Raw genomic sequence first — 16959 nt, forward strand, 5'->3', positions numbered from 1 at the left:
ATTAAATTTTGTGTGCGTTTGCAAAAATCGGTATCAGACACTTTTAACATGACACGCGAAACTTTCCAAGATGAAGCAATGTAGAGGGCAAGTGTTTTTCGCTGGCATAAAACTTTTAAGGAAGGAAGGCAAAATGTGGAAGATCTTGAATGTGAAGGAAAACCTTCAACGTTCATCACAGAGACGATCAACACAGCAGTGATTATCATCAAGGAGGATCGCAGAATTACAGTATGCCAGCTGCATGTTGTCCTGAATATTTCTGTGGGAAGTGTTCACTCAATCATGGCTGAACATTTGGGACTGAAACGTGTTTGCACCCGATGGATTCCCAAACTCTTGACACCAGAGCAAATGCAGCATCGAGCGGATGTGTGCATAGAATGGAAAGAAAGACTGGAACAAGAAGGCGACAACTTCTTAAAACGCATCATTACAGCAGATGAAGCTTGGTTGTATCACTATGACCCTACAATGAAACAACAAAGCAGTGAATGGAAGCATCCGTCTTCGCCTACCCCCAAGAAAGCAAACGCTGTAAAATCGGCTAGTAAAGTTATGACCATAATTTTTTTGACTACAAAGGCATTGTTTACCAACACGCTGTAGAACTGGAATACTGTAAACGGCTCATACTATCGGATGTTTTACGGACAATGGTACAGCACGTAAAAAGGAAGCGTCCATTGCTGAAGAATGGCTTCTTATTACACCACGACAATGCAAGGCCACATATTGCTGGTTGTGTAGTGGACGTTTTGCAGAAGAACAACATAGATATCCTACCACATCCTCCATACAGTCCTGATCTTGCACTGTACGATTTCTGGCTGTTTCCTCAGCTCAAGAAACCACTAAGAGGTTGCCATTTCGAAAGCAACAAAGCATGTGTAAAAGCTGTGGAGGCGGTTTTGAAAGAACTCTCAAAAAACGGACTTTCACATGTGTTTAAAAAGTGGATGCAACGTTGGGACAAATGCATCGCGTCTCACAGTAGTTACTTCAAAAAAGACCATGTAAATGATGAATGATTAAATGTAATCTGTTTTCTGTATAAATATACTTTAATAAATATTTTCCAATATTTTCCGATATTTCGGTAATGTCACGTTGCCATCTTCTAAAGGAACTTACAAAAAAAGCACATGCACGTAGGTTGGATACACGCCACAGAATACGGTGGAAGAAAGCTACAGTAATACACCATAGCAAATACAAATTCGAAAGGCTATTTATTGAATCTGCCTCAGCCCTAAGAAATTCTCCAAACCTCAACAAATTTGGTTGTATGCGACTGCCCCAAATTTGGGAGGCTTACATCAGCAGACCTTCAGCCCAACGGCCAAGAGGGCACCATCAGGACTTTTAGGAGAACAATAGCTTCATCTCTTCATTCCCAGTTACTGTGTTTGTAGTGCCTACGTGCACGTGCCTTTTTTTGTAAGTTCCTTTAGAAGATGGCAACGTGACGTTGCCGAAATATCGGAAAATATTTATTAAAGTATAATTTAATTTATATCCTTAACTACGTTGTTCATTTCCTTAATTGTTTTAATAATGTATAAATATAGTCTTATAACTTATTGAACAGCCTACGTGCGTGTGTGTGTGTGTGTGTGTGTGTGTATATATATATACACATCTTTTCTTTTTCTTTTTTTTTTTTTTTTTTGGAGGATTGAAATTCTGCTTTCCTTTAATGAAGAAAAATATTTAAACTGAAAAGAGTTTCAATGACATGTCCAAAAGTATGACACTGCATTATGGCAAGATTTCTAGTGATATGATTATTATTACTACACTCAGTGGACAGAATATTACAGATAAGGGTGATAGGAAGTTAACACTGGCATCTTGGCCCCCATGCAAAGTGAAATGTACCCAAACGAAAAGCAGGCAGTTACTAACAAAAATTGGGTCTTCCCAAGAGTGCATTGCAATCAATGAACATGGGTAAATGTGGCCAATCTTAGTGACTTTGATCATGGACATATTATTGATGAAAGACAGATGGGTCTCTCTCACCCAAGTAATAAGAACCCTAGGGGTTCTCGAGGGCAACCATATCAAGAGTCTATCATGAGTATACCATCAATGGATGTATCAGTGCCCATCAAGCAAGTGGTGGCTGACTGCATGTCATTGATGACTGGGGTCAGTGTAGACTGTTCAGGCTCATACAGACCAATCAGAAGGAAACGGCAGCACAAATCACATCCAGTTTCAGTGTTGGAAATCCAAGCAGCATCAGTGAGTGAACGGTACGACATACCCTGCATACCATTGTCTATGGGAGCCAATACCCTAATTGTGTACCACTGCTGACAGCTCGTCATTGGACATTGCACCTTGCCTGGTGTCAGGACCAACAAAACTGGACCTCTGCAGAGTGGACCAGAGCTGTATGCTCTGATGAAACCTGTTATCAGTTGTACCAAGCTGATTGGAGGGTGCAAGTGTGGTGTCAACAGCATGAGGGCATTTCCCCGTCATGTCAGGTTGACTCTGTTCAAGGAGGCGGTGACTCTGTGATGGTTTGAGGAGCCTTTTCATGTGACACATTAGGTCCCTTAGTGTGTCTGGAGAGGTTCTTAAATGCTGCAAGCTACCAGAATGTGCTGGCTGATCACCTACACACTTTCACTGCCTTCATGCATCCTGCAGCTGATGGTCTGTTTCAGCAGGACATTGCGATGCCCCACCTGGCTGCAACCACCCAAGCATGGCTTGAGGAACACTCATCTGAGTTTGGGATAATCCACTGATCCTCAAGGAACCTGGATTTAAATCTGATCGAATCTCTCTGGGATGCCATGGAACGAGACATCTGATCCATGTATTCAGGACTGACATCTAAGGCTCAGTTGTGGACAATGCTGCAAAAAACATGGCTGGACTTACCTCTGGCATCTGGTGGAGTCAATGCCTCGTAGAGTACAGGTTATTATTCACGCTAGAAGAGGACCGACACACTATTAGTTAGGTATCTCTAATGTTTTGTCCATTGAGTGTACTACTCCAAGCTAAATTCAAAATTTATGATTTTCAAGTTTTTTTCTAAAAAAAAAAAAAGTTTAATTATTCAAAATAAATGAATGAATCTAGAGTAAATGCATGATTACCCTCCCCCCAATATTGCTATAGATATTCAAAGGATTAATAATTTAGTGATGCAATGCTCAAATAAAGCTAAAAGCTACACAAGTGCATAAATTTGATTGAAATGTATATATTTTTGCAATTAATTTATTTTTGATTTTTTTTATTACTAATTCAATAAACTAATAATTTAAGTGTAGTGCTTTTTAGACAAATAATTCAAATGCCAATAAAATGCTATTTCAGACAATGTGTTTCAGACACAGACATTTACTGTTTTGTTTTGAAGGCAGGTTTTACAATTTACATGACAACACCATTCAAAGGTACAATTGCAAGGTATTTCTGATAACCTGCTAATTGTTTTCTGACCCATTCCACAACATAATACTTTACACACTTCACTGTTTTGCATTGATGATTTGCATTCTCGTCCTTTAGTTCCTAAAGAGCCAGTTTTTTTATTGAGTTCACAAAAATTAGGAGAGTTTTCTGTAAACACAATGTCATCTTTGTCGGGCATCTTTTTATATTTTCCTTCAGGAATCACTGTTTTTCCATCATTCATAACACTTAATTTCACAGCCATTTCATATTTCTTTTTAAGCTGGTCCCCAATATCATGGAACTTAGGAAGTTTAAGAGCACAGGACTTGAAAGAGCATGAACCTGACATGCCATGACATTTGCATATCTTTTTTCTAGATTTTTCTACAGCCTGTTAAAAGAAACAAAATATTGTATTTTTTTTAAGTTATTATAGGCCTCCCACCATAAGAACCTAAGTTCAGTGTGAGAAGGAATAAATACCCTAAACTCATTGAAATACCTAATTCTTATGCTCTGCTCAGCTAATTTAATTGTAACACGCCTATCACACTGTGTCTGAGGTCAATGTTCTGTTTGTCAGGCTCCAGAAAACCAGGAGCATCTACAGGAAAGCAACTTCATAACTTTAGCTCAAGACCAACTGGAAAAATAAAATCAAGTGAGCAACTACAGACTAACTATCACAGTGGTCTAACCAACAAACGTATAGGTATTTTTACATGCATACACACTTCACAAACAAACAAGCAATTGACTATTTCAGTAGTGCTAATCACTTATATTAGTAATATTAATAATCCTATCTTCAAACAAATCTATTGACCACTAAAATCTAAAGAAAACATTGATTCAGTGCAAGGACAGAAAAATTAGGATTTTTTTAAAGGAAGAATTAGTTTTCCTTAAAGGAAAAAAGAAGAGGGAAATCACATTTAAAATGTGATCTCTCTCTCTCTCTCCCCTCTCCTTCAAGAGGAGAGGAGAGAGAGACATCTTGAAGAGCACAGATCCTGTGCTCTTCAAGACTGCAAGACTGTTATATTTTGATTTCCATTATTCAAATGAATAATGGAAATCAAAATATAACAGCTGATAATATATTCTCAGGGTAATAGAGGAATAAAAAAATAAGTAATATCTTTATTTACTTAGTTGATGATGTTTCATTGGTTTTATTGATAAAGTCCCATCATCCCATATATATTCAAATTTACAGTATTTCACATGAGAAATAAAAATATATAAGCATCTTGATAGGATCATCATGCCCCCCCCCAGGACAATTTCTACATAGAATGCTTAGAGAAACAAGCACTCATAGATGATGTGTTTGCTATTTGGTCACATGGTCCAGCCACATGACATACATTTATTGTATACTTAAATAGCAACAACCTAAAATTCATTCACAATGAAAAAGAAATCAAATGTCTGCCCTTTCTAGGTACACAGTCACACATGTTCAAAAATGGCTCATTATCCCCCCCCCCCCCCCACCCCCCCCCCCCCCCACCCCCCCCCCCCCCCACCCCCCCCCCCCCCCACCCCCCCCCCCCCCCACCCCCCCCCCCCCCCACCCCCCCCCCCCCCCACCCCCCCCCCCCCCCACCCCCCCCCCCCCCCACCCCCCCCCCCCCCCACCCCCCCCCCCCCCCACCCCCCCCCCCCCCCACCCCCCCCCCCCCCCACCCCCCCCCCCCCCCACCCCCCCCCCCCCCCACCCCCCCCCCCCCCCACCCCCCCCCCCCCCCACCCCCCCCCCCCCCCACCCCCCCCCCCCCCCACCCCCCCCCCCCCCCACCCCCCCCCCCCCCCACCCCCCCCCCCCCCCACCCCCCCCCCCCCCCACCCCCCCCCCCCCCCACCCCCCCCCCCCCCCACCCCCCCCCCCCCCCACCCCCCCCCCCCCCCACCCCCCCCCCCCCCCACCCCCCCCCCCCCCCACCCCCCCCCCCCCCCACCCCCCCCCCCCCCCACCCAAGAGTATAATAAAATTAGTTTAATCCTTTATCCAAGTGCGAGCAAACAAAGTTTGCACCTGAAAGTATCTTCAGGACTGGGGTAAGGTGGTACAGCACCAGGGAAACTCGTTGCAAAGGTGGAGCAAGATACCAACACTCCTATCTTAGTATCTCCTATAATGCAAAACACATCTCCTTGCGGATATGTCTGATGTTATGCATTAAGGGAAGGGCCACTACCCAGACTAGTTTTGACCTTTATTGAGGTCTCTTCAGTGGGAACCAGGCCCAAGTGGAGATACCAGGAAGAAGCATTAGCAGGTCATCTCTACCTATAGGAGTTGCCAAATGGTGTGCCACCCTTTTTTAGTAAATTACTCTGGATTTAGAGAAAGATGTTGAAAGTTTATTTTTACACTTGGTTAGAGTATAATAAAATTAGTTTAATCCTTTATCCAAGTGCGAGTAAACACAGTTTGCGCCTGAAAGTATCTTCAGGACTGGGGTAAAGTGGTACAACACCAGGGCAACTCGTTGCAAAGGTGGAGCAAGATACCAACACTCCTATCTTGGTATCTCCTATAATGCAAAACACATCTCCTTGCAGATATGTCTAATGTTATGCATTAAGGGAAGGGCCTTACCCCAGTCCTGAAGATACTTTCAGGCGCAAACTTTGTTTGCTTGCACTTGGATAAAAAAATCAGGAAAAAAGAAAAAGAGCGATTTGAAAACCGTGACGGATGTTAAAAGGGACGAAAGTGAGGCGAGAGTGGCGGAAAGAAACAAAATTGAGAGAACGAATGAAACTGGAAATGGCGTGATGCAGAAATCGCAAGTGAAAAAAATCGAAAGAATAAATGATAGTGAAAAAAGAATGAATGATGGCGAAAGTTGGATGCATGTTGGACTGAAAGTACTGAAACAAAGAAAGATGAATAAGTAAGTGAGTAAGTAAGATGAATAAATAAGAAAGAGTAAAAGTGAGAAGAATGAGAGGGAAAGTGAGAAGAGGGGGTCGAGAGTCAGAAAGATTTAATGATAGAGAGAATGTGTCGTGAGATTCGGAAAGTGAATTGGATTGGATGAGGCAAGAAATTAAATGGATGTGGAATGAAATTAAGAGAATTCAGGTCAAAACTATTAAAATAAATCATGATGGCATGAAAGAGTTAACGAAAGATGAGCGAGTGGCGTTGTATGGCGACTCCATTATTAAAGGTGTGCTAGAGGATAAAATGCACAAGGTATGTTTTCCAGGCGGTAAAATGAGTAGAGTGATTGAGGCATTGGATATGAGGCGGGAGCGAGCAAAAGGGTTAATAGTATTAATTGGTACAAATGGTTTGAGAGAGAACAAAGAACATGTCAGAATGAATATCAGGAGGCTGCTTGGAAAGATAAAAGAGAATAGTGTGGCAGGAAGGGTAGTCAGTGTGTTGCCTAGGTATGACTGTGGTGAAATAAGGCAGAGAGCAAGGATTATGAATGATATTCTGGCTGAAATGTGTGAGGAGATGGGAGTATAGTTTGTTAATGTGTGGAATGAGTTTGAGGGACAAAGTGAGCTGTATGGGAGCAATGGACTGCATTTGAGTGGTTATGGTGTGAGTCGCTTGGAGAGTGCTGCTGGAAGGTAGAGAAGTGAATAGAGAGATTGAAGAAGTGGATATGAATGGGGAAGTGAGTGGTATGAGTATAGAAAATGAGAGAATGGGTGTGCAAGAGAAGCAGGAAAACGGGGAGTCTCAGGGTGGATGGGGGAACACAGCATGAGAAAGGTGGATGCTCCAAGAGGAGGTGAGAGCATGTGTAGGCAGGAAAGAAATGGGATGATCAGGGATCAAGAGGAAACAGATGGAATTGAAAAGGGTTCTAAAATGAAGAAGCAGAAAGGGAAATGGCCCCAGTCCAGCATAGCGAGATCGCATCGAGTGAGTGGTATCAATGGAACTAGCTGTAGATCCAGAAATGAGCTGTTGTGTTTGTATGCCAATGCTAGAAGTATAAGAAACAAGGCGGATGAAATTATTATTATTATTATTCAGGCCTCCATGGAGTCAAAAGACTCTTGAGGGAAGGTCCCCCCTAAGAAACACAAAGTCTGTCATACCACTCCTAAAACTTATTGACTATTCTCAGAGAACAAAGGCACGGTTAGAACTAGATTTTTTGCTTCAGGAAATTGATAGAATTTTTTGTCAGAGGAAGGCAGCTGTGATTGCATCACTAATGAATGAGTATTGTTAGGTATGATAAAGATTGTGTAAAAAATAGTTAAAATGGACCTCCTGTGATGTGTTTTTGATCCATGAAGACACCTGAGAAAATAAAAAATAATATATGAGTGAATGAATACAGGAATGAGGATACCAGTTCAATGTTGCAAAGTATTAAGTTTAAATATTTGGAAAACAAGATAACATGTAGTGTTTACACTTGATGGGACTATATTGGAGGAGGTGGAGATAATAAGAGATCTTGAGGTGATGGTGGATAAGGATCTAAAAATTTAGTGGACACATTGCCAAAATTGTGAGGACAACACAATGAATTCTGGCAAGGATACAGAGGACTGACTTGTAAAATTATTATTATTATTATTCAGGCCTCTGGAGTCAAAAGACTCGTAGTGGGAGGTCCTTCCTAGGAAACACAATCTATCACGACTCATCAAATGGATGGGTCATTGGAGGTCCCTCCTAGGAAACACAAAGTCTATCATTACCACTCCTTGAACTCATTGACCATTCTCGCTCTCACCACTCCATCAGGCAATGCATTCCACGGTTCAACCACCCTCCACGCAAAGAAACCACTCCTCACCCTCTTGCTCACAGTTTCCTTTCGTAACTTCCAGCGATGGCCTCTTGTCATCACTCCTTCCTGCTGTTCAACCAAGCAAAAGAACTCCCCAGTGTCAACCCTGTAACCACCTCTCAACAGTTTAAAAATCTCAATCATATCACCTCTCCTTCTATCCACTAAACTCTGCAGTCCACATTCCCTCAGCTGATCCTCATAACTATCCTTGTACAGTCCTGAAACCATCTTTGTCATCCGTCTTTGTATCCTTTCCACAGTTAATTTATCCCCTTCAAATCCTGGGGACCAAATCTGAGAACAATAGTCCAAGTGTGGTCTGACCAGAGACTTATACAACGGAATGATAACCCTCTTATCTCTGCAGGTCAGTATCCTTCTCATATTTGCAGCAATCCTCTGTGTTACCTTCACCACCTTTGCAATATGACCCCTAAACTTCAGGTTTCTATCAATCATCAACCGCAGATCTCTTGTCTCCCCTACTTCCTCCAGTATAACTCCTCCCATAGAGTATGTAGCATCCCATTGATGTTTCCCAAACCTCAAGACCTTACATTTTTGCTGCATTAAACTGATACCCCCATTCATTTGCCCATCTATCTAGCTTATTCAAATCCTCTTGCAGTGAAATGGGTGCACTAATTGTGTCTCTTCACCAAAAGATTGTCGGAATAAGTGAGACATGGTTAGATGAGGACGATATCCTGACAGGAATAGAAATGGAAGGGTATGATATGTTTCGTGAGGATAGTAGGGGATAAAAAGGGAGGGGGAGTGCTATTGAAAAGAGAGTTATGTCCATATGGTGTGAGATAGAGGTGAATAGAATCAAATACTTGGTGGAATGTTGTTATAGAACTGGTAATGTGGATGGTGGTGATAGTGAAATGTATAGTCAAATTAGCCAAGCAAATAAGAAAAGGGTGATCATTATGGGTGATTTTAATTATGGCAATATAGACTGGAATGAAGAGATAGCAACTGGAAGTAGAGAAAATGAGTTTTTGAGTGATAACTATCTCAAACAGTATGTAACAGAGGGCACACGAGGATTAAGGGTCTTGGATTTGGTCATCTCATCAAAGAATGTAATTATAAATGAGGTGTCAAATCATCCACCAATTGGTGAAAGTCACCAGGAGGTGATTAGCTGGGTGGTTGTCAGCAGTGCAAGGATCCCTGTGAGAAGAGGGTATATATATGGAACTACAAGGGGGATGATTATGAAGAGCTTAGGAGACAGCTTGCGGGTGTAGCATGGAATGAGGAGTTAGCTGGAAAAGAGATCAATGCAGCTTGGGGGATTTTCAAAAACTATCTAGTAGATGCAATGTCTAAGGGTGAGAAGGTTAAATAAGGTAGGTGTGAGATGGATGAATAAAGAGATTAAGCATGCAATACAGAGAAAAAGGGCATTGTGGAGGCAGCATAAGAGAAGTGGAAGTAACCAATTTCATGAGGTCTACAAAGACCAGGCAAGGAGGGTGACTTGGTTGGTGAGAGCAGTTAAAGAGAGGTATGAACAGCAGTTAGCTAATGAAGCCAAAAAGAATCCTAGGGAGTTCTTTCGATATGTAGCCAGCAAAGGAAAGAATGATTATGGAAGGACAATATTGATTGGAGGAAATGGTATAAAGACAGCTGTTGCAGAATGTGTGGTGGAGATACTTAATGAGCAGTTCATAAAGATCTTTCAATCTTGTGAATATGACTTCATGGAGAGATTGAGAGCAGTTGATGATGGGGAGGAGAGACTGACTGTAAGTGAGCAAGAGGTGTTTGGGGAGGTGAGTAAACTAGATGTAAATAAGGCTGTGGGATGATGATATTATATCACAGCGTATTCTGAAGGAATGTGCCAGAGAGTTGAAACCGGCCCTGACATATTTTTTTAATACGAGTCTTGCACCTGGTCAAGTTCCTAAAGAGTGGAAGGAGGACAAGATTGTGCCACTTCATAAAGGAGGTGATCGAACTAAAGCATCAAACTATAGGCCTATCTTTGTGTCAGGTGTTGTGGTTAAGTTGTTGGAGAAGCTTGTGAGAACTAAGATCCAGAGTTGGGTTGACAACAATGGTATAATCTTTGATGGACAGCATATGGATTTGCTAAAGGGAGGTCATGTTTTAGTAATCTACTTACTTATTACAATAAAGTGACTGCTTCCTTGGACAGAGGAGAAGGATACACAGTAATATACTTAGATTTCACAAAGGCTTTTGATAGAGTACCTCATGATAAGTTGACAGTCAAACTAGAGCAGATGGGGTTGGATATTAGATTAGTGCATTGGATTGGAGACTGGCTATCTGATAGGTATCAACAAGTTGTGTATGGGGGTGCGATATCCCGTCAAAGGAAAGTCACTAGTGGAGTGCCTCGGGGGTCTGTTTTAGGGCCATTACTATTTAACTTGTATATTAATGATATTGGCGAAGATTTGGATGGTTGTTTGCAGATGATGCAAAGTTGGGACGAACCATAAAGAGTAGTGAAGGTATTGTTGCCTTGCAAGAAGACTTGAATAAATTGAGTGATTGGGCAAGCAAATGGGGATGTGATTTCATTGTTGCAAAATTTAAGGTTTTAAAATTTGGAAAACAAAGATGGGATGCAGAATTTATGCTTGGTGAGAATATATTATTGGAGGTAGAGGAAATAAAAGATCTGGGTGATAGTGGATAAGGATCTAAAATTTAGGGGACACATTGCCAAAATTGTGAAGACAACACAAAGACTTCTGGGAATGATGCGGAGGACACTGACGTGTAGAAGTAGGGAGATTCTTGTTCCATTGTATAAGGCTTTGATTAGGCCACACATGGACTATTGTGCCCAGATTTGGTCATCAGGTTTTCAGAAGGATGAAGAGATGCTGGAAAGGGTCCAAAGGCAACTGACTGAGGTAGTTTCTGACCTCTGGAATGTTGAGTATGAGGAAAGATTGAGAAGATGTAATTTGCAGAGTCTGGTGGAGAGAAGGAAGAGGGGGAGATATGATAGAGACCTACAAGTTGGTAAGGGGTCGTTATAAGATCAATGGTGGAGAAGTTCCAGAGAATAGTGGGAGATCAGGGGAGAACCAGAGGTCATCCCTGGAAACTGTATAAAGAGGGTGTGAGTAGGGGAGTGAGAGGCAGGTTTTTTTTGTGCTGAGTTGTGAATGATTGGAATGCCTTTCCTGAGATTGTGGTGTCTGCAAGGAGTTTGAGTGTGTTTAAGACATGGTATGATGAGAGGTGTGTATGATAAAAGGACCTCCCAGATGACTCTTTGACTCCATGAGGTCTTGGGTAATAATAATAATAATAAGCAATGAGATATATTTCTAGATATCCTACCACAACAAACATAATAACATTTAAATGTGCCCAGGCCAAAACATGCTATGTGAGAAGTCAGTGTCAAAAAAACAATCCTAGATTAAATTTACATCATTGTTTAATCAAACAACCAAGATGAAAGGTAGATACAGAACACACCATTAGTTTACCTTGGAACATAAATGGTTGCTGATCCCAAAGCTATTGCAAATACTTTGAGAGAAATCTTTGCCAGCATCTCAGCAACAGTTTCCTATCCTCCTGATTTTTTAATTTTGAAAGAAGAGAAACTGTGGCTAAGCTTTAGTACAAGGGGATTGAACCGTGCAATTGACCATTTGTTAAGGAGGAACTAAAAAGAGCACTTCTCTCTCGTTCTAGTGCAGTTGGCCCTTATGACATCCATTATGAGATGATAAAACACCTCCCATCATCTTCCAAATCTCCTTCTCTTACTATATAATGGAATGTTTATACGGAGGAAAATTTTCTGGACTCTTGGCATAAGTCAGTTGTCATTGCTATCCCAGATCAAGGTAGGGATCTGGCCCAGGCCAACAATTATTGTTCCATTGCCCTGACTAGTTGTCTTTGTAAGGGCTTAGGGGGGAAAAAATGGAAATGCAAGGCTTCTCTGGTACTTAAAAAGCAACAAACTTCTCTCCAACATACAATGCGGCTTTTGTATATCCTCAAATACCACCGATCAACTTTGGACTATTTGGTCCATTTTGAAACATGTATAATAGATGCTTTGCTGAAATGAGAACATGTGGGTTCAGTGTTTTTTGCCATTGAAGAAGCATATGATAGAGCCTGGAGATATGGCATTTTAAAAGACTTATTTAATTTTGGTGTGAGGGTGCACCTTCCTGTTTTTATTAAGAACTTTCTATCCAGTTGTGTCTTCCAAGTCTGAGTGGGAAGCATGCTATCTCAGCCCTATTATCTATAAGAGGGATTACTCCAGGCTCTGTTTTAACCATGTTACTGGTGAGGACGTATATATATGTCCACATTTCCATGGATGCGAAGTGCATATTAAAATTGTAATACCATTGATATTACATTGAAATTTATGATGGATACGAAGGTTTTGAGGATGCGTATTTGATCTTTAATGGCCGATAAGGTGGTTAAGTGTGAACCCTCTTCGCTATTAAAGTGAACTCAATTACTCAACAGCTTCCTCCCACAGTAGCCAATTGCCTTTATTTTGATGACTTTACAATCTGCTGTCACTCCTGCAATATGAGGGTCATTGAAAGACAACTTCCACAAGCAACTGATTGTGTCTATTCATGGGCTCTTTGTCATGGGTTCAGGTTATCTGCAGAAAAAAACTGTTTGTGTACATTTCTGTTGAAACTCACTCTCTACTCTGATCCTGATTTAAGAATGGGACAAACTATTATCCCCATAGTTCCAGAGGCCAAGTTTTTGGGACTCATCTTTGACAAAAAGCTAACTTTCTTTACACACATTCACCATCTTCAGGATAAGTGCATGAAAAAAAAAAAAAAAAAAAAACACTGAATATCCTCTTCACTCTATCCTGTACAGAACAGGATGCTGACTGATGTTCCTTGCTCTGCATTTATCATGTACTTGTATTCTCAAAGCTTAATTATGGGTCTCAGGTTTACTGTTCTACAAGGGAGAGCATGCTCCAGTGGTTGGACCCAATCCATCAGGGTATCTGATTAGCTACCAATGTTTTTCACACATTACCCATTCAAAGTCTTGATGCTGAATGAAATGAATCCCCTCTATCATTCAGATGAAAACATTTATCTCTTAATTATTTCCTAAAAATAAAGTCAGTTCCAGATCATCCTACAAGGACTCTCTTTTCTCTATGTTAGTAGGTCCTGTATCACACGTTAGACTTGCCATCCATCCTTCAGGTATGTGGTTAAAGAGTCTATGGAAGCTATTGATGTGTGTTGAGAACATTACCTGCACCAAATAATACAGCATTCTTCCATAGCAGGTTGCACCCCTCCTTCAAGCTCTCACTTTGTCAACCACAAAAGTCTCACACACCCTCATCTGTGTAGCTTCAATTGTTCAATGCACAGAGAAGCCCACCCCAATTTCATGGCTATATATATTGATGGTTCAATGATACTTCCTGCCAGGAGTATTGCCCCAATGGCAGGGAGCACTGACAAACAAATTGCATTAAGCATTGGCAGTCTAGTCAAGAGAAGAGGAAGTTGTTCTTGCTAGGTTATGCATAGGTCACAGTCTTATTTACTAAGTGATAATGACTCACCTATGTGTGAGAAATGCAACACCCATCTTACCATGAGTCATATTCTGGTGGAATACAAGCACTTCACATGACAAAGAAATGACATTTTTTACTTATCTGGCTGAGCCCTATACACTCAGGCAGATGTTTATCAGACTTGGACAAATTGCATGATGTTTTTAAATTTGAATATATGAAAATTTGAATAAATCAATGTTTTTACAAAACATTGATTTATTCAAAGACATTTGATTATAAATTTGTTTATATGTAGATACTTAACCTTGTACATACATTTTATTTACTCATTTATCTTATTATGACTTTGTACATATATTATTCACTAATTTATCTCCTTATAACTATTTATTTATCTATCAACACCCTGTGTACTGCTGTAACCTGTGTCCAGGCACCCTTGAGGCATTAAACCACAAATCAATCAATATAAAAAATTTAATTCATTTAATAAAATCTCTTTCTACCTACCAGGCGGCCTGCCTTATAGTTGTGTTTGAGAATTTTAGTTTTGATGTCACTGTTTACCTGAAGACTACTTTCCAGAAACTGAGCACACTTTTTTGATCCATAGTCAGTATTGTCCCAACAGCCTCCCCATTTCCAACTTTTGACATTTCCCACAATATTTAAGTCATGTATACAGTGACAGTCAGCAAAATGACCGAGACTGCACTCTTGTATCACTGAATAAGTTATTCCAGCTGCTATTAGACCATTCAGAAAACCAGTTTCCTTGGAATCTAGAGACAAATATTAATTATGTTATAATTAGTATTTATTAAACTGTTTCATATATTATTACTTTCTGAAATGAAAATCACATCTCTAAAATCATTATTTAGGACAAGATAATTTTAGGTACGCTGACCAGAATATTATTCAAACAGAAATTGGAATTATATCATTAATTATTCAAAACCTTTTGTTTTCATGATGCATAAATTTTAGACAAAGAAAGCTAAAACAGGTCAGATCTTACTAAATAGTGGATATTATAGTCATGCAATAGTGATCAAAGAAAGGAAGGAGGTAGCAATAGCATTCAACACCACACATGAAGATAAACTTCAAAATGGGGAAATGGACAAATAGTCCCACAGAAGGTTCTCCTTAGGAGAACCTTCTGTGTGCATGAAATCACAGTGCTGCAGCAAGGACCTGGAAGCTCCTACAACTGAGCAAGCCAAGGTAGTTTGACTAGACGAGCAAGCATCGGCCTTCGATACACAACGCAATGCTCAATTATTGCTGTGCAAGCTTAAGACGTCTTCTGTCTACAAAAATAAAAGCCTAAATGGAATGCTTATAAATGCATGCATTTATTAACAAATAAATATTACTTATTTTTCAATTAATGAGCTTGTGTAGCAAGCATAGAGAATTCACCCCTGGAACCTTTGGAAGCCATGGGAGGAAGACAATTAAGTGGTTTAGCTTAAAAGAAGAGGGTGTGAGGAACCATTTTAGAGAGAGGGTGTTAGAGAGGATTTTGGATGGACTAGAAAGTGTACAAGATTGGTGGAGATATAATTCAAAAGCAATTCTAAGCTGTGCAATTGAGGTGCTTGGTGAAACATCCAGAAAGATTAGAGAGCAGAAGGAGGGTTGGTGGTGGAATAATAATGTACAAGAAACATTGATGGCTAAGAGGAAGACAAAGAAGTGGGACGAGTCAAGAGTGGAAGAGGACAGAGAGAAAAAGCGAGAAGCCAAGAGAGTTATTGCACATCAAGATCTTTATGATCAATTAGAAACAAAGGAAGGATAGAGAAAAATGTATTGATTGGCAAAATGTAGAAATAAGGCATCGAAGGACATCTTACATGTGAGGCAGATCAAAGACTGGAGGATGGGGGATGTGGATATAAGAAACAGATGGAGATTATACTTTGAAGGGCTTTTGAATAAAGAAAACGCAAGGACTCACAGAGAAGACGGGCAGCCTAATGAGGAAATGGTACAGAACATTAGTAGAGTGGAAGTGAAGGAGGCTATAAAGAGGATGAAGAATGGAAAATCGGTGGGCCCTGTCAGGATCCCAGTGGAGGCATAGAAGGCACTGGGGGAAGAAGGAATTGACCTGCTTCGGGACCTGTTAATAAAATTTTGTCAACAGGAAAATATATACCCGAGGAATGGAGGGAAAGTACTCTTGTCCCCCATCTACAAGGGGACAAGAGTACTTTCAAGGGTCAAGGGGATGTACAAGACTAAGATTACAGAGGAATCACTATTCCTCTGTAATTTTAGTCTTGTGTAGGACATCACTATGTCCTACACAATGAAAATCCTGGAAAGGGTTCTTGATGGAACATGAGGAAGGAAGTGAGGATTGCAAAGGAGCAATTTGGCTTCATGCCTGGTCAATCGATGACATGCTATCTTTGGGTTACAGCAGATGATGGAAAAGTTTCAAGAGAAGCAACGATACATCTGGTATTTATTGATCTGGAGAAATCGTAGGATAGAGTGCCAAGGCAAGAAGTCTGAGGGAGAAGAAGGTACCAGAGAAATATGTCAGGTTGGTGCAGGAAATGTACAGAAATGTGAAGGCAAGAGTTCGGACTTGCCTGGGGGAGAGAAAAGGTTTTCAAGTGACAGTTAGCTTGCATCAAGATCAGCATCGAGTCCTTTCCTCTAATATTGTGATGGAGGAGGTGGGAGAAGATGCACCTTGGATTATGTTGTATGCTGATGACATCGTGCTGTGTGCAGAATCAAGAGAAGTGGCAGCTAAACTAGAAAGTTGGAAGAGAGAGGTATGAGACTGAGCTGAAGTAAGACAGTATATGTGTTACAAAGTGGATGGCAGCCAGGAGACAGATCTGAAGCTGGGAGGAAATGTCGTCAGGACAGTCAGTGACTTTAGATACTTAGGTTCAACAGTAAAAGAGGATTGAAAGGCTGAGAAGGAAGTGGGATGGAGGAACTGGAGAGAGAGAGATGGCTGGAGTGCTATGCAATAAGAGGGTGCTGATCAATCTAAAAGGCAAAATCTCGGGACAGTAGTGAGACCAGCTATGATGTATGCTATGGAAACTGGTCCTGAAGAAAAATAACATCAGCAGGATGGAAGTAGCAGAGATGAGAATGCTTAGGTGGATGTGCAGTGTGACCAGAAAGGATTATCTGAGAAATGAC

The 16959-nt window shown here is 40.8% G+C and overlaps 1 protein-coding gene across 1 annotated transcript in view; it reads right to left on the reverse strand.

Moving 5' to 3' along the window:
* Window positions 1–3355: 3355 nt before the first annotated feature.
* LOC150109674 (protein Wnt-6-like) overlaps window positions 3356–16959 on the reverse strand; it is a 47341-nt gene continuing 33737 nt past the window's right edge. The window contains exons 3-4 of the mRNA XM_090402927.1: window positions 14287–14558; window positions 3356–3817 (exon numbers count right to left, since the gene is read on the reverse strand). Of these exons, the coding sequence (XP_090259053.1) occupies window positions 3356–3817; window positions 14287–14558 (734 nt within the window). The remainder of the gene's footprint in view (window positions 3818–14286; window positions 14559–16959) is intronic.

This window comes from Typopeltis vanoorti, chromosome 2 (genome assembly GCF_054136105.1).
Source record: "Typopeltis vanoorti isolate ZY-2024b chromosome 2, IOZ_Tvanoo_1.0, whole genome shotgun sequence".
Classification (NCBI taxonomy): Eukaryota; Metazoa; Arthropoda; class Arachnida; order Uropygi; family Thelyphonidae; genus Typopeltis; species Typopeltis vanoorti.